Source organism: Chaetodon trifascialis, chromosome 9, assembly GCF_039877785.1.
Source record: "Chaetodon trifascialis isolate fChaTrf1 chromosome 9, fChaTrf1.hap1, whole genome shotgun sequence".
Taxonomy (NCBI): domain Eukaryota; kingdom Metazoa; phylum Chordata; class Actinopteri; order Chaetodontiformes; family Chaetodontidae; genus Chaetodon; species Chaetodon trifascialis.
The window spans coordinates 8,006,573-8,025,306 of record NC_092064.1 but is presented as its reverse complement, the minus strand read 5'-3'; the positions used below and the strand labels follow the sequence as shown (position 1 = coordinate 8,025,306).

At 41.5% G+C, this 18,734-nt stretch overlaps 2 protein-coding genes across 2 annotated transcripts in view; both read right to left on the bottom strand.

The window, feature by feature from the left end:
* Nucleotides 1–879: 879 nt before the first annotated feature.
* Nucleotides 880–4,544, bottom strand: LOC139336528 (endonuclease domain-containing 1 protein). The gene is made up of 6 exons (XM_070970661.1): nucleotides 4,514–4,544; nucleotides 4,180–4,199; nucleotides 3,970–4,070; nucleotides 3,361–3,475; nucleotides 2,941–3,097; nucleotides 880–1,271 (listed from the first exon to the last, which is right to left on the bottom strand). The coding sequence occupies exons 1-6, from the start codon at nucleotides 4,542–4,544 to the stop codon at nucleotides 880–882; spliced, it is 816 nt and encodes a 271-aa protein (XP_070826762.1).
* Nucleotides 4,545–12,072: 7,528 nt separating this feature from the next.
* The window catches only part of dpf1 (double PHD fingers 1), a 42,268-nt gene continuing 35,606 nt past the window's right edge, over nucleotides 12,073–18,734 (bottom strand). The window contains exons 10-12 of the mRNA XM_070969949.1: nucleotides 18,456–18,568; nucleotides 17,760–17,841; nucleotides 12,073–16,737 (exon numbers count right to left, since the gene is read on the bottom strand). Coding sequence (XP_070826050.1) covers nucleotides 16,667–16,737; nucleotides 17,760–17,841; nucleotides 18,456–18,568 — 266 coding nt within the window. The 3' untranslated portion in view covers nucleotides 12,073–16,666. The remainder of the gene's footprint in view (nucleotides 16,738–17,759; nucleotides 17,842–18,455; nucleotides 18,569–18,734) is intronic.

Below are 18,734 nucleotides of genomic sequence, written 5' to 3'. Positions count from 1 at the left end.
TAAATCAAAAAGTTCTGTGCTGACAGAAGGGGAAGTGAAGGAGAGATAAATGAAAGTATCAAATAACCTGAGGAGAAAATAAGAAGTAATGTTAAGATAAAAAAAAAAAAATGTATTGAGTTTATGAGCAAGTTGGCTGAATGAAGAGAAAAGACTGTGAGGACATGTGGTGGAGAAGGCCAGTGAAGGATGTAACCTTTACTTTCTCTGATCATTTATCGTCACTGCTATACGCACGAGGAAGGTTTTTTGTGATTATTATTCCACTAGCACTAGTATTCAAGCCATTCATGAGTGAAAAGCCTATTCACATTAACTCTAATGCTCTTACAGATATTTAGATGTTTCTTTTGTGGATCAGTAAGCAGTGTCTTTCACTGGCAGATCATTTACTTCTAAGCTCCACGTTAAAAGTCACGGATACTTATGCATGCATTATTTTAATTGTTTCCTGGGTGGTGTTTCAGATTATAATCCTGAAGGGGTGGTTCATCTTTTTGATAACACAAGGAAATTATTCATGTGTTCATTCATATTCTGTGTTACAATAAATGACAGTGATTCAGGCTGTGTGCAGACAGACACATGGTTGTTCAGTCTGAAATGTTTTGCCTTTACCGTCAATGAAAAATACACAAATAAAGAGAAATTTTATCCGTCTGTGGTTTATCTTTATTCATCTTTTTGGGGTTGAATGAAATGAATGATAAGGGATGTATTAGTCTTAAAGCTGTTGTATGGTAACATGCACCTTGAAAATTTGAATTTGCTGTATTACAGCATATAAATCAATGTTAAAAATGGCTTTCGGTGGGAATAAAAATCTAATATGACATTGAAGGGCAATGGCTATATTTTTCATCCTTCCTCTGTTATCTTTTATGCCCTGCAGTTGTTATAAAACAGCTCCCCCACTGGTTGATTGGAGAACTGCTGCAGAAATTCTCCCAGTTCATCCACAGAGATCTTCTCCACCCAGTTTTCCTCTGTGTTCCTTGCTGTGGCAGCACCGCTCTGAATGGGTCTTCCATTGTTGTCCACGCAGCAGTAGGCGTTCCACAGGTAGTCTGGGATGTTGACTCGCTTCACATTGTTTTTGATAATCCAGTTGTCTGCAGATGGAATGGCACCAACCAGCACAAAAGCCTTAGAGCACTTCTCCCGGAAAAGGTCGACGAGCTGGGCCTCGTGGATCCTCCAAGCATTCTGGTTTAGCTTGGGGTTCTGAGGGACCACGTTGGTCAGGGTGAAAGTGGCATTGCGGCTGGGGACTGTAAGGGAGAGGAATGGAGAGATACTGTGAGTTATGCAAGAAATAAGGTTGCAGTTTGTGAAAGAAAAAGAATGAAATAAATGTATGAGCTGTAAAAACGCGTGGCTGAGGTTCAGGATGTAGAGCAGGTTGTCTGCTAATCAGATGGTCGGTGCTTCCATCCCCAGCTCCTCTGGTCTGCATGTATAAATGTGCTTGATCAAGATACTGAAGCCCAAATTGCTTGTGGGTGTGCGAGCGTAGAAATACTGTGGGGCGTTTTGGATGGAGAGCGCACCTGTGTCGCACCTGATGAGCAGGTTGGCACCACCTATGGCAGCCTCATTCATTGGTGAATGTGTGCGTGAATGTGATACGTGGTGTAAAGCACTTTGAGTGGTTGGCAGACTGGAAAAATGCAGCCCATTTACCATATAAGTAGGATGCAGAGGGTGGTGGAGAAGCAGGAGAGAAACCAAGCAGTAGCTGGATCATTATCATTCCACCAGGCTTTAAAATGTCACCAAAATTCTTCTTTTTAATTGCTGAGTTATTAGCTGGAGGCACATTTACTCGAGAATGTCAAAATCCAAGGCTGCAGCATCTGGACTGGAGGGACTGATCTGTAATCTTGAAGGTAATAGTTGCTATGAATGTGCCTACACTTAACATTAAGCCGATATATGCTAACAACACACTCAGCATTTGAATCCACATTCATCCAAAACAACAGGTTGAAAACTGTGGAAGGCCAGAGAGGCATGCATAAAAGCTCATTTTCGAAATGTTTCCTCACGATAATGATCATGAGTTTTTTAATCTTGTGATAACAAGCTTGAGGCCATGAAATATTTAGTGAATGCAGATTAAGGGATAATTTCATGGTAAAAATATTCATTTTGTGATCACAAGTAAATAAAACATGGAAAATGATTTCATTCCATTCACCTTTGTTTATGTATTGTAAAACACATATACACATAAAACAGACATAACAATCAGTAATTAAGCATCTGTGAATGTCCTCTGGTGCTTTAGCTGTTCCATATTCTGATTTCAGACTCAGATGAGATTCCAGATATTTCTCTGGCTGTATAGCTGTCTGAAGGTTGCTTTGACAACCGATGCCACAGGCACGCAGCAGTTCAACCTTCCATTCTTCTGTTGAACAGACTGATGCAAAGTTAAAATAAGAAGGTTAAGTTTAGAGTCAGTAGGCTATTATTATTTCACATCTGCCACTTTCCCTTCACATCAGAGCAAAGTAGTCTTTAACGCAAATAAATATCTGGGAAATCTGAGTAAAAGCAATATTCGTTATTGTGTGTCCACATTATCTCCCAATACGAAGTGAGTGAACTTGTACAATGAAGGGCTGATGGCTGATAAAAGGCTGATGAAGCTGCCACTTCATCACTGAAAAAGCCTTGTTCAGTTTATCATTGACTAGATTGTAACTTGTTGGATATTTGTGTGGTTATCATTAATTTTCTCTCTTTACATCAGTTGGATGTTATATGACGAGGATGTTTGTGAATGACACCATATAAAGTATGCAATCTCTCATCTTATTATAGATTTCTAGAGCATTGATTTAAAGTAATAATCTAACACCTGTGTTTGGATTATTGTGTGTTGCCACCTACTGAGAACTCTCCCAAAAACCACCCATGTTAATCGGCCATTACCTGCGTGGTGTCCGTTGGGGTTGAGGTGACCACGGTCGAAGCCAGAGTACGTGAAGTCCTCATTCAGAGCCTGTCTGTCTCCTTGGTAGACCCCAGGGTGGTCTCTCCCCAGCCAGTAGCCATCCTTCATCTCTGCTTGCCAGGACTTATCAACTAGCTATAAGGCACATCAAATAATCTTAGATTTAAACATCTGTCAGTTGGCCAGATGCAAGCTGATAACCTGTCCTCATATAATATATCAATCCATTATGCACGTGGTTGATTCTTTACGACTCAAACTCCACGATAAGGACAGAAACAGTACAACCTGTACATCAGTACTCTCCACACTTGATATGTCTGCTACACATGCTGATGATTTTGACCACATCAGTACTGTGGATGCATATATACAGTATACAAAAATTTGGCACCAACCTGAGGCTCCACAAACCACCTGCTCTCCCTTCCACCTCCATTGCTGGGCTGGAAATAATAGGCAGAGTAGACAGCAATACGATGGTTGGTGTCATACAGTGTGGCAAAGTGATACCTGGTGGTGCAAAGATAAAGTGATTTGGAGAGCAGAAGTGTTGTGATGTGGAAAACTTACGGTCAAACTTAACTTTGACGAGTAAAAGAAGAAAAACTCATTCAGCCCGAGTTGTCCTTACTGGAATGTAAAAGTTCATTGTGCACAAATCTGATATCAAAGAAGAAATCTTACGCCACACAGAATCTCATATCTATGCACGAGACAAGAGGCAGACAGTGTGTGTTACTCTGGAACATCAATAACATCGACATCTTATTGATACTTCCAGAGAGCTGGAGCCTCTCACCATAAAACATGCTAGGTGTGAAGGCCACTGAAGCCTCTCAGGTCAACAACATGTCAATGCATGAATTCAAACATCCTTATAAGACTCAGATTCAAACATGCTTGCATGGTGATAGTAATGGAAAATTGAGGCCTAAGAAATATTCAGGGTTGAAAGATAATACTTGGCAAGATAGTAGCAATAGCAATAGACAGATTTTCCCTACCTGTTGAGAAAGCGCTGACAGAGACGTGCAGTACCAGGTGTGGAAGCCCCCCACTCTGGCACCTTCTCTTTATAGAAGTATTTCATGCATTCTGGCTCATCCTGGAATAAAATAAAAAAAATAACACAGGCAAATAGGTGAACCATTTGCACAACACAGACACACATGTGCACACACAGATTTAATGTTCCTTATGATAAGGACACAAACCTGAAAACGATCCACAACGTCTGCATGTGCAGAAAAGAGGAACAAAAGGAGAGTACACAAAGTTACCAGGGTTTTCATCCTGTTCCACAGCATTGAATAAAACAGAAAATAAATGTGTGTCAATACATGTTTTATTCAACAACAGAGCTGGAATAAATACAAGCAGTAAATGTAGGTCCACTGTAACATCTTCGGCCTGCACATGAAAGAGGGTCGCTGTGTTTGTAGTGTCGTCTGTGTGTATTTCCACTCACCTGCCGGAGCACCTGTCTGCTGCCACAGCCCGCCCTGAGCAGAAGCTGGCTTTTATATATGCCTCCTCTTCACCTTTGACCTTGTTTGTCCTCTCCTATCTGAACCCCCATTGACATGTGATACTTGCGTGGGATGAACCAGGACTTGGCAGCGACAGAAAGCGTGGATGTGGATGACCAAGAGTGAGTGTGTAAAAATGGAACAGTGATATAGAAACTGCCAATATTAGCACGAGTCCCAGTGGAGTTTGTGAGAGATATGAGATAATATGAAGAGGACATTTTTAGATGTTATCACTATGACAACATTTCATATCATCCAAATACTGGACTTAATTGTAATTGCATGTTTCCATTTTCTGCTAATTAATATTTTACTCAACTCAACTTTGCTAATTTTAGTTTCTAGCTAGTTTGCAGATTAAGATTTTGGTACTTTGAGTACATATAGATGCTAATACTTTATACTCAATGAAAAGACCGTTACTGTAGCACTGCATGTACTTCTTCCACCTCTGGTTTTAAAGCCTGTTGTGTCTTCCCTGATACTGTATGAAATCATTTCCAATGCATTATTGTCTATTTTTAACTTCTGTCTAATTCCTGAGAAACAAGATCATTTTACACAGTTACTGTGAGTCAGACAGGAAGTTACAGCTTTGTGGTGATGGTGGGATGAGACATTTAAGCTGAATGCGTATGAATTTAACCACTGCATGCACTCCATTTATTAGCTCTAAAACCACAAAAGCATTCCCCTCCTGGAATATTTACAACATGTGCATTTGGCAGATTCACTAACAATTCCCTAGAAACCAGCCCTTGGTTAGGTAACACCAAGATATCTGTTCATGTGTTGTTTTTCCCACGATCACAGCACAGGCTATGTGCAAACCTGACATGTGGACTCCTCCCACGTCTCTAACTTACATTTGCTTAACACCAAACTACTCTAAATGTGATAACTCCTGGAAGAATTATTATTCTATTTGAACTCGCTCCACGTGCCCAGAGGGGAACGAGTTCAGCTCCAGAGCAGCATTTCTGGAGCTTGTGAGGTGATCTGCATCCTGCTCAAAGACACACCAGCAGACTGGAGGCTTGATCTTATGGAGACCTCCCAAAATGAAAACATGTTGTACATCTCTGTTCCAGTGTGCGATGTTTTATTCAGCAGTTGTTTTCAGCTATCATGCTTACATCATGGTCTGAGGTTACTCATGTGACTTGTGGATCACCACAGATGTCAAGCACAGACACACACGCAAAAAATCAGCATCTTCTTTTTAATTTGAGTCCCCAAAATCTTCTTCTTTTAGGAAAAATGCACTCTGCTGGATAAAAATGTCTTCAATTAGTACCTCATGTAACCCTCTGCAGGTTAAGGATCTCCAATTCAAAAATCAAGAATGCCTCCCTCTTAAGGAGAAACTTCACTAGATCACTCCTTTATACCCTCTCAGTTTTTATATATTTAAGGAAAATGTCTTCTAAATAGATCTTTTTTTTGTAAAGCACTACCTTTATGCTCTGCTATTCTGCATTTTAACTCCCTCCAGTGGTGGAAAGTAGTGAAGATACTTGTCCTTAACCTAAATCTTTTCTTTTCATTTCACCTTTTCATACTACTTTCCTTTAACTTTTCACTGGCAACTATTTCGATAATCATTGAAGTCATTTTTGATGCAAAGACATTTTGTGGTTCCAGTCTCCTTTTCCTTTTAATTATTACAATTTATCATGATTAATTTATAGGTTTGGCCCATTTGTTAGATAAGAACAAACAGTGTGAAGGCGTCACTTTAAGCTCTGGGTAATTGTGACAGCATTTCTCTTTTTCTTTCTGAATCTTTACAAACCAAACGGTCAATAAATGGAGAAAATAACCAGCAGATGAATCCATAAGATAAACAGTCACTGGTTGCAGTCCAATACAAAATAGCTCAAAATGAGCTCCACCTTGGCCAACTGCAGTAACAGTAAAATGCATGTGATTATTAGTAATGATTTAATATACAGCAGGGTAACAGTCACAGTGGCCATTTTTCTCTACTGAATACTTTTCATACTTTTAGTACATTTTCCTGATATTACAGTCATATAATTTTGCTTCAGTAAGCTTTTAAATGCAGGACTTTAACTCATAAGAGATATTTTGGACATACATGTGTACCTAAGTTGTGTTGTTACAATGTGTGCGTGTCCCACATTTATCATTATAATTTCCATGTCTGAAATGGGATAATTACCGTTTGTGAAGTTTTCTGTTTCACTGTGTGTGCATTCCTCTCAAAATAAATCTTGGCTTTTCTTTGCACAGGTTTTTCTGTAAAATCTGCCAGTTCTGTCTTTTTCAACAGTGTTTTTTTTTTTTTTTTTTTTTTTATCATTATTATGACACAGCTCCAACAGTACACATATATACACCGCAGCCACAACAATACCTGACCTAAGTCAAGCACATGACATACTTGAAGAGATTGAAAACTTCACTTTATTTAATCAGAGACAAAATTGGTCTAGCCTCGCAATTAGGTTAGGTTCAGAAAGTCTGAAGAATTGTTGGGGACTGATATTTAAAGAGGTCAAAACTCCAGCAACACTCGTAGTTGAGTCACGATCAGCTCATACTGTACTTAAAGATGATAAAGAATGGCTGAATGATAAAAGTGATTACTGCTGTTGCCAGGCAACAAAATCATCCTGGATCTAAAGTTCTCCTTGGAAAATTAGAGGTCGCTTAAAATTGGAGATAGTAAACGGACACTGCACTGTGACAATGGGTTTCCCTTCAAGCATCAATGTATTCTAATAAAGTTATTGCGTATTAGTTAAAAAGTGGCCAGCTGAAGGCTGAATCGTATCAAACTGGAATAAGAGGCCGGTGGAAGTCAGCAAAAACACAGAAAATAGGGATAAGATAAAGTGAGGCTGTATTTAATCAGCCTTGTGTTTTCCCATTACTTTGCTGACATTCATTTTTTTACATTAACCAATCAGTGTAAATCTCACAGTACATGGCTGCAAGACAGCACACAATAATGTAACTGTGTTTGCTCAGGCTAATTGCTTTAATACTAATATAGGAAATAAGTCAACATAGTGCTTAATGATCCATATTTGGCTGTCAATCCAATTTTGGATGTAAATAGCGAAAACATCCAGAGAGGGAAGAAAAGGCAGCCAAACTAAAGACTCAGATAATCATTAAAACATGGGACAGAACCCAAAGCACTGGATTTATAAGACTTTGTAAACTGTTGTTGAAAGCATGCAATTTCACACAGCAGCAATAAAACAAATGAACAGCATATGAAATCACAGACAACACTCAGCTTTGCAGTTTTTATTTGTTTTCTCGCCTGTGTCATTAAGTTTTAATTAAAAAAATTGTGACTTCCTCCTTTCTCTTTGCATACATTTGACTGATGTGGAACAGGTAAAGCAAGTTTTGCTTTCTCTATTTGCATTGGGTAAAAGACAGATGTTGTTGCTATGGTCTGCCTCTAGGCTGCAGTGTTGAATTATGATTTCAAGTTCACCTTTGAAATCTGTTTCTTCTTTTGAACACCGTTGCATTGCAGATTATTCAAGTGTTTATCTACCTGGAAAGCACTCTTTCTGCAGACTGATGGTCCAATCACTGACAGGCTCTGTTATCAACACTCAAAACAAGTAAATTACAGTTTTGTCTCAATAAATGGCTTCAAAGCCATGAAACACCTTCAAAGTGAGGATTGTGGTAGATAATCATTAAAGGTGACACTCTGAATGACAAGAGAATGTATTGAACCACCACCATGATGGATTTTAGTAATGTCTTTTATGTTTTTGATTTGGCCCTGAAGTTAATTTGAGTGGACTGCATCTTTAATTGACTTGAATAGCGCTTTGTCGCTTAAAAAGATCACAGGGAGTTGGGTTCCCCAGACACAGATTTAGTCTAATCCTTGACTCAAAAGCATCTTCAGTCTGTCTGTCAATGAGAGGGAACTCAGCGTGGTTCAACAGGAAAGCTGTATGTGTGAGAGACTATAGGCCAGGAAGCAAAAATCACTGTTTAAAAGCTGTTGAATGGCACTTGTGAGCAATTTTGTCTCTTATGTGTCCAGGATCCTTTGTTTGTATTGATCTTGGTCACTTGATTGATTAGCTGGTTAGACTGTAACTTAGCCAATGTGATTGTTAATTGCTTTTTGTCTCTCTGGTTACATAGATCCCATGTGGATAGTGAAGATTATTGTTGTTGGGGGATTATGTTAAGTAGTCGGCATTTTAATTTGTCACAGGATGTGGACAGATGCACCAACCGCAAAGTTCTGTTTGGGGTCCTTGAGCCCTCTTTAAAGGCTCAGAAATATACTGTTTTATCAGCATGATGCTCCATTATTGCTAATAAACTTGATTTTGAACTGATGATTTTTAGCTCTATTAGAGAAAATGGTGTATTATTCCTGTTTGTGAACCCAGAAATCTGAGCTGAAAAATAAATGGATTTTCATCCACTCTTTATCTGTGATTGGTGTTGACAGTAGCGCAGCTCGACCCTCCCAAATCCTAAATACAGTGAGTCTGTTTTGATATCTTTTATGAAAGTTTTAAAACGGTGCGTGAGGTAACAAACTGTACTTTTCTTTGCCTTTGAAAGATTTTTTGGGGCAAACGAAAGGAATATCTAGTTGTCTATATGAGGTGTACAAAATGAATTAAAACAATACTTTAGGGTATTAAGGTATTTCTGTATTTGTCACTGTCATCACACTTGCAAACCCAGTTTGTTGCAAGCTGAGCTGTTGCCTCTTTTGTGTTTTAATGTGGTCAGAATGTGAAAAGATATTTCCAGGTTTCCATCCTTCCATTTTCTATGCTGCCGATCCCTTTCAGGGTTGCGGGGGGGCTGAAACCTATCCCAGCTGTCAACGGGCGAGAGGCAGGGTACACCCTGAACCGGTCGCCAATCGATCGCAGGGCACAAACAAACAACCATTCACACTCACACCTAGGGGCAATTTTACAGTCAACAGTTAACCTAATGAGCATGTTTTTGGTCTGTGGGAGGAAGCCGGAGTGCCTGGAGAGAACCCACGCATGCATGGGAAGAACATGCAAACTTCACACAGAAAGGCCTGACCCAAGAATTGAACCGGCAACCTTGTTGCTGTGAGGCACGCGCACTACCTGATGCGCCACCGTGCAGCCTTTACAGGTTTCCATTATTTTTATTTGTATGTAACAACGGGGTCTGTGAGGAGGTAAGGTTTAATAATCAATTTTGGGGGGAAGCTTCTCTCATCAACAATGTCACCAACACAGCAGAATGTATCAGGTGGCATTTGGCAAAACATGCACATTTTTAATACTCCATGTGATTTAACGAAGTGCATTACACTGGTCTTCATATTGTTGTCCAGTCGGAGAAGATTGGAGGGACTGGGTGGAAACACTGAAGTAGTTCTGGTACAATCTGACTGCAGTGCTGCTGAGGAGGCAAAAAGGTGAGACTGCATCTTTCCACACACTTACCTCTCTGTCTGCTCCAAGGACAGATGGCCAGACACACATCTCAGCCCAGACAGAAGAGGGAAAGAGAGGAATTCAATCACACACTACAGAGCACCCCTCCACCCCCCACCCCACCCTAACCCCATTTTCCAATATCTTCTCCCCCAGCACTCCTCCCCCACTCTCCCTTTATCATTTTCTTCATTCTTTTTTTTTCATCTTTTTAAGTCGCTTCATTTCAGATGCATTCATACATTTCCAATATCTTTATGTATGAGTCTGTCTCCCTCCTCCTCCTCCTCCTCCTCCTCCTCCTCGCCTCCCCTTGTCCATCCCTTCCCTCCTCCTCCCATTGTCTCTGTTTCTCTCTCCCTCTTTCTTTCTCTTCCTCCCATCCTCAACCCTTCTTATTACTCCCTCCTTCTGTCTTCCTTCCTCTTTTCCTATCTTCCTCCCTTCTTCCCTCCCTCCATCCCATTACTGTAATCCATCACTCTTCCATCAGCCACCATGCAAACAGGCCTCCTGGTTACCATAGCAACCACCTCCGGCCCGGCAGTGCGCAGCCCTACTCTGATTGGCTGGCAGGGCCTAGGCAGTCTCAGTCTGTCTGGGAGATGTGGTAATTGGCTGGGAAGTCACACATACACACACACACACGTACACATGCACACACAAACACACACACACACGCACATGCACACACACACACACACACACACACACAGGCACACACACACACTACATACACATAGTACAGTATTCCCACACTGACATACAGTATACACATCCTCGCACATGCACATAAACACCCACACACAAGCACACTTGTGCTTACTCTGTGCTTAAATAAATATACATACTCATATTCTATTGGGTATTGAATGGAACACACACACACACACACACACACACACACACACAGGAAACCCACACACACACACACAGGAAACCACACACACACACACACACACACACACACACACACACACACACACACCTTGCATAAACATCCTCAGAGATATGAAAGGGAGACTGGGGTCAGAGTAATGAACCTCATAAGAAGATATGGGCTCTAGGCTGTGTGTGAATGCGCATACTGTACAGTATGTGTGTGAAAGTGCATGTTTGTGTGCACGCATGTCTGAGTGTGTGTGGCACACGGCCGTTTGTGTGGGTTTCTGTATGCACGGGATGGAGGGGGTTGGGGGGCTGTGCAGGATTTTGGATAAGGTTGGAGCTCTGCCAAAGGATGGATGGAGGAGTTTTTTCAGAGCATATTGTTAAAAATACCTATATTCCCCCAAGGAACCAAGTGTGCACTAGTTTTCAGTTTTCTTGCTTCTGGAGGGAAGCAGGTAAGGGAAAAAATGGAATTGTTGATCAGCTTGACTTCACCCTGCTGCTGTTGCTCAGCCAGGTCTGGCCAACACAGCAGCTATGATGAATGTCTCATCTCCAGGAATACATCACAAATAGCAAAACTGTACCTGCCCTGAATAGCAAAGTGTATTCTCTTCTGCAGTGTTGTTCGAAAACAATTGCAGACAATGGGCCTCTTTTGTCCCCTATTCCCAGTTTTTCAGGCCAGCGACGGCAAAACAATGCTGTCCCTTAATCTTTTGTCAAGTCACAGTCAATTTGTTCCTTTTTCAAACAGATGAAAAGGTTAGAATATTTTTGGAGTGCTCTGCAAAAAAGAAAAAGAGGGTCCCAGTGAATGTGTTTTAACCGTGAAGTGTATTTAAATTGGAAATGATAATTAGCTATTCAGGTTTTGAAAACTGACTTTGAACACACTGCTTTGATAGATTGTTATCTGCCCAGTGAAAAGGAGAAAAAAATGGATGCCGTTGGCCTCAGCTCCCAGCCCACAACAAAAACTGCATGTGAGGGAAGAATTGTGTGGGCTAGAAAGTCCCCCCCCACCACCTGAGAAAAAAAATGGTTAAACTGACAAGTAAGCTGCCCTAGTTGGCAACAATACAGACAACCAGACGAGCAGACAGACTGACTGACTACTGTCCAAAAACACACAAATATTCAGTGATTTATAACGCAGGAACTAGAGCAAATAAATGCACACACGCACGCGCGCGCACACACACAATGTCAACACAAAGGTAGAGGTCATTTTTCAATCTCATCTTTTAATGGAAAAAAATGAGTCGAGGGAAGAGAGAAAAAACTGGGTAAATTGAGAAAGTCGGATGAATTCACAGAGAATGACTGACAGCAGTGATGACAGCAGTGCGGTCACAGTCCACATTTCAAAGCATTCCCAGGTACCAGACAGAGAAAGAGAGAGAGGCAGGGGAGGGACCGGAGCGGGGGGTTAAAAAATGTCCAAGAAGATTTGATCTTCCTCTCAAGGTAAAAAATACAAATTAAAAACTCATCTTTATCCAGTGTTCTTTACAACAGACAATCACGTTGAAAAAAATGTAAAGATTAGAAATAAAAAGTGCACCCGCACTCACACACACATACTTACAATTGGTTTCTTATTTTTGGGAAATGAAAAAAAAGTGCAAGCAAGATCACAGAATGACAATTTACAAGAGAGGCCTCGAGTGGCCCAAAGTCCCAACCCTCTGATAGCACCACCCAACAGCCTAAAATGGGGGGAGATGGCGATAATGGCATCAACTTGTTTGACCCCTTCCCCCACCCCCATCACCACCACCACCGCCTTAGTCTGTCCATTTGTACAAAGGGAAGGCTCAAGGTTCATTGAATAATCACACTGATACCCTTCCACAACCCCAACATGGCTTCCCCACCCTCCCTAGACAGTACAATCAAAGTTAGTTTGACTCCACCATGCTTCTCCTATTAAGTGCCACAAAAGCTCCCAATATAAAGTCACCATTGACATCATCACCATCGCCCACCTGCCACACAAGCATTTACACTATTTTCAGTCTAGTGACCATCATCAACATCCATTTCATCATCAAACACACGCTCATATATATGATGTTAGCTCTCATTGGTTAATGGAAATAAAAACATTTTGATTGGATACTACTGCTTGCTTGGCAAATACAACACTTAACATACTGTATAATGAAACAGCATTCATCTTTGTCCAAGTGCCTTATGTGAAATGTGTGCACTCAAGTACACTCTTGTTGTAATCTGAATCCTCTAGCAGTGCTGTGCCATGCAAGTGGTTCCACTGGGAAGAAATGTCGAATAAGTCTCTATTTTTTTCACTTTGCTTTCCTCTGACCTTCCAGTAATCATAAGTGGTTATACACACACACACACACACACACACACACACACACACACACACACACACACACACACAGAGGCATAAACACACAGAGCAAAATGCAGCCACGCTGTGCAAAAATGTGAAAAGACAGATTACAAACCCGAACAAGGAAATCAACAGGGAATGAACTTAAGTTAAAGGTTATTTCTCATCATTATTTAAAAAAGCAATACTGACAATATCAAAATATGAAAACAGAGACATTTCTGGTGTCATTCATGCATCAGTGGAGTTACATTGAGTTGAGGGCTAGCACAGTATTTGCTCCTAATGTCTTTCTGTATCAGATAGCAAACGCAATTACGGTTTAGGTACATTCTCACAAGCCATCTGATCTTGCGAATTTCCTTTTAGGGACATGATGCAGCATTGAAAATGAGATGGTCATTTAAACCGAAACCAACCGAATTCGTCCTGTTTCATACTCTGATATGTACACAAGAATATGAAATACTGTGTGAAATGGCAATGTGTTGCCCTTAATTCAATCCCCTATTTACAGCTATTGTCTCCAAGCTTAAAGCTCACGCATCATTGGATGGATGCCTTCTCTTTACTGTCAAATAATTCAGAAATGTTGACAGCATCCTCCTACATGCAGCACTCGCACTTCAACTATCTTGTAATGTGCCCGTTAAAGTTGCCTTGAGAGGTCCAGTTAAACTGGAGGAGGATAACATCATGGGCATTTGGGTTAAAAGCGCAAGCTCACAAAAATGCATGCTGGTTTGATTAATCCCATTAAAATACAGCCTTAACATTTGAGCTTGGTCTTCAAGTGCTGATTCATTACACTGTCTTGTAACATGCAGAGCAGACTGGCAGATAGCAGAACAACATCTTCTCTTACCAGTGTTTCGCTCTCTCACGAAACAGCTGGCCTCATGTTTTGCAGGACACAAAGGTGATAAAAACATCTTGTTTCACTTGGCGAGGAACAGAGCTGGCAGGCCAGTAGGCTAATTCAGCTCGCCACTTGACTTTGACTTTGACACCAATGGCTTGGTACCCTCACCAAGAGTTTGAGTGTGCACGTTAGCCAGTGTCAAACAGAAGCAGTGGGCTTTGCAATATTTTCGTTATTTGAAGATGGACCCCAGGAAGAGATCCCAATAAATAAACAGATCAAATATTTTGGTGATAGTATGACTGTTTGGATCTAACTATAAAGAGGAGAAGGGATTAAGTCACAGGAGTGGTTTAATGTCTGTTCAAGGCAAAAAGGGTTGAGTGTTTGATCCTAAAAGGACATATTTGGGTTGAGTATTGCTTTAAGCTACTAACAAAGAGCTTAGCGTCTCTGCAAACATAAAATCAATGACCCTCAACACAGTCAGTGTGCTGTGGTGATATTTATCCAGGAGTTGTGCAGTGAAATCAGAGAGTTGAAGAAGAAACAGGAAAAAGGAGAAGTGTCGTGCTTGGGAATAAATTAAATGCAGATTTCACTGTGAAGTTAATGATTTCAGTGGCATTAAATTTGGTTAGGAGGTTGTGACTTTTGAGGAGACAAAACTCTAATGTTTGGTAAATGCACTGGACAATTTGACATTGTGGGGAATTCTCATGTCTGTCTGATAAACATGAAGCTACAGCCAGGACATGGTGGTTAACTCAGCATTAAGACTGAGAGTTGGGGGACACAGCTTGCCTGACCCTGTCCAAAGGCAACAAAACCAACCTACCAGCAACTCTACATCTCACTAATTAACACATTATATCTTGTTCGTTTAATCCCTACAAAATGCAAAGGTTAAAATGACACAGTATGGTTTTACAGTGGATTATCTGGCAGATTATTTCTTGGCCGGGCACAATGGGTCCAGCACATAACGTCTGTAAATGTATAACGTTCTTACAATTTGATTTTTGTCTATATCCCAGAATGTCAAACTATGTCTTTAACACTTGCTGACCTTGATTTAGGACTTCACTGCCAAACTTGACACTTGTGACTTGCAAAACAACAACATTGTCCCGCCTCTGTCAGAATGCCTGAGCAGGAAAATGCTGACTTCCCTTACATTCACATTACCTTCGTGCTACTCAGATCCTCTCACAGAGACTCCCTAGCATGGAGCTAGCTACAATTACTGTAGTGCTCAGATAAACTCACACAAACAGACACACAGTCACACACACAGAGTTTAAAACACACCCAGTTTGGCCAAAATAGTTCATATCACAAACACATTATTGCGAATTAAGTGTGCTTTCTTTTCAATTTCAATCAAAAGTTTTTGTTAAAAACAATTGAAATAACAACATGCAAATGCAAAAAAACAAATAAAAAAGGAATCATAAAAAAGGACATTTTTAGGCCTCTGCATGGGCCAGACAAAGATCTGCATTGTCCACACATCAATCCTACATTCTTAACAGACAGATGATACACACCAAGCACCAGGAGCGTTTCAGTCTTGCATTGGCTTCACAGTCATTGTTTCATAGAGAGGAAGGGCAGATAAAGGTCAGGTAAAGGAGTTGTGAGAGATGCTAAGTCTAAAATTGTCATTTTAAAATATGTTTGATCAGAGATAGCTGATTAGAGAAAAATCCATCTCTCTCTTATCCGAGGATCGCGTCCGAACACTGAAACCCTCAGTGTCGGCCCCATAATGCATCATTAATTTGTGGAAACCACATGCAAGGAGAGAGGACATGGTGAGGTCAAAGATGGTCTGAGTTCCTTACCAGATGCTCATTGTTTGCCAGTGAGGGGAGTTTTCAACAGTGTGTAGCTTGAGAATCAGTCTGAATTCTGTACAATTCATTCCCCTCTGAACTGCACAGGGCAACGAGCCCTGCAGACAAGTAACGGAGCAGAGTTCAGCGTCTCAGCCCTGCCGTACACAGAAAAGGACAGAGGGAGTAAATGAAATTTTGGTTAGGTGTATATTTCACAGTTAGCTAACACTGAAACATACTGCTCCATGGTTATCCAGGGTCTTCCATGCCCTGTCCTCGGCCTAACACCTATCCATCTTATTAATTCTCACTCAGTACTTGACTGAGTTGCAGCTGAAGATCATTAGGGCTCTTCAGAGGGCCCTTAAGAGGGTTCCTGTGGAGTAGTATGCCTCTGAAGTGCCCTTGGCAGGCTGGAGTGTGTGTCTCGCTGGCAAACTTATTGCCAGCTGATGAATTCCTCTGTTGAGACAGAGCGGGGTGGGGGTGGGGGTGGGGGGGTCAGGTCAAGCACATCAGGGAATGTGAGTGACACAAAAAGACGGAGGTTGGCTCGCCGCTGGACAGACGTTCAAGAATGGTGTGGCGCTGTGGGTGGTGCGTGCTCAGTCGTGTCAAAGGTCACCGGGGCGGATTGTAGAGGAAGTGGCAGCGAGTGGATCAGAGGATGGGGGGGGGCAGCTGAGGCACAGAGAGGGGTGACGGAGAGGTGGTCTGGGAGAGGATGAAGGGCCGAGAGGATGAGGCGCAGCTCCACAGATTAAGTGAGGGTGATGTAGGCTGAGGCCTTCTCCTTCAGTTGTCTCAGACACAGATGACAGCTCCAGCTCCCTGCACAACACACACACACACACAGAGTTCAATCACTGCTATTGTAAAGCCTGGTGGATTAATCCTTCATTTTAGACAGAGCGTTAAGTAATACTGTAAATTAAAGCTCCATGTTAAAACACCACATGCTGTGCCTGTGGTTCCAGGATGCAGGGGATTTGACAACTAGTTTGATTTGGATTTGAGCACGGGATTTGTGACATTAATTAAACATCAAGTGGAGATGGATGTTAAAATGCAACTCTCAACCTTTCCACTTCAAAGTGTGTGCTGTAATGTGCCTAAAGGTGTCCTGTGAGCATTAAACGCAGCAGAGTACGTACAAAACTCTGTTTACCATCGATGCGAGCGCTCAGGCAGATCTCTTCTTGATCCTAAATGTAAAATAATAACAGACTCCAGCTGAATGTCAGAAATGTTTCTTGTAAATCAAAAGTGTTGCATGTGTGGGTAGAGCATGACACTGTTAGTGAGTGTTAAACACAAGTGGCGCTGCTACTGTATGTTCAGACAAGTGACACTTTTGCCATGGAAACAGATTATCTCTTCGACTACTCATTTCCATGACGACGCCATCAAACATCCTGAGGCAGCCATCTTATGTGTAGTTGGCAGATTTTAGAGGACTCGAATAGATGTGGCCGCTCCATTTCTGTGATGCCAGCCACGCCGTCAGGACCATTCCTGCCTCGTGCATTTCGATTAAAGATGCACCCACAAACAGATGCAGATTCATAAGGAGGCCTGAGGGTTTCGTGTGCATTGACTACCTAAGAGGGACTGTTTTGACTGCAGGTTTCACTCCCCGTGTTTGTCTCCCCACCTACGACACAGACAGTTACATAATTCTGCACAAACAACACAAATGTTCTCAGATTAGGCTGCTTTGGGCTGTGCAGTCTGACCACATACTCGTCTGCAAATTGAAATGTAGTCCTTGATATGAGCACTTCTGAGAACACCAGGTATGCAGTATCTCCCAATTATAATGCCTGCATTCGTAGTATTGTGATTATACATACCCTCTGGTGGTTCAGACATGGGAGGGCTCAGACAGTACATGTGGTAGCCTCTGTCACAGTCATCACAGAACAACAGCTGGTCCTGGAACAGAGAATATTCACATAAACAGATGTTATTACGTGGGGACAGATTTGAAAATCAAAGCTGAGGACACAAGAGCATGTATAGTACTTGAAGATATGAATATGTCTAACTTTAAATCAAGGGTTTGAGGTGTGATACACATGTCGCTTGTTATTTTTTGAACTGATAATCCAACTTCCCTTCATAGAAATAGCTCTTTATTCTCTTAAACACGGGCTTCTGCGACTTCCAGCTCGATAATACATGAATAATCTGCACTGTGACTTTATTATCCAAATACCTGCTTTTATTCAGCATCTATTCCTGGTTGACATCTATGTATCTTTGAAAATCTCTCATTGGTTTAAGTCTCTTTCATCCCTGTGAGGGCTCAAACCGTCATGCACTCCAGACTGTAAGACGAGTGAATCTAAACGAGCTCCTGGACCAAAAAGCTGGTTCCTTCGAGGGCAAGCAAACTTGCTTTGTCTATAAAAGACTGTATAAATCATAAATAAGGCTTCCCAATATCATGTACTACAGTATGCACTAGCAGTATATTATGTGTGTGTGCATGTGTGTAGCCGCCACATGTGTTTAGAGTTAACATGTAGTATAAAGTGAGATCCTACGTCGTTCTCAGAGGTGCCACACAGACTGCAGGACTTGCACTCGATGCACTGCCAGCGATAAGTCCTCACCGCTGCCGTCATGTTCACTGTGAACTGCAGACAGGACGGATGGCCTGGGTGCACACACACACACACACACACACACACACACACACGCACACACATATATGCACACCCCCACACAATGTTTTTCACCATCTCTTCCTGTACTTTCAGGACAGTTATCCATCATCTACGACTCTATCTATCCATCAGTCTGTTTGCTTCATGCCAGTGATG

Bases quoted from the DNA above. Each gene is read 5' to 3' on its own strand.
- LOC139336528 (XM_070970661.1), bottom strand. From the start codon at position 4,544: ATGGGGGTTCAGATAGGAGAGGACAAACAAG. The intron at 4,200-4,513 runs GTCAAAGGTGAA...CTGCACATGCAG, and splicing joins GATAGGAGAGGACAAACAAG to ACGTTGTGGATCGTTTTCAG. The intron at 4,071-4,179 runs GTTTGTGTCCTT...ATTTTATTCCAG, and splicing joins ACGTTGTGGATCGTTTTCAG to GATGAGCCAGAATGCATGAA.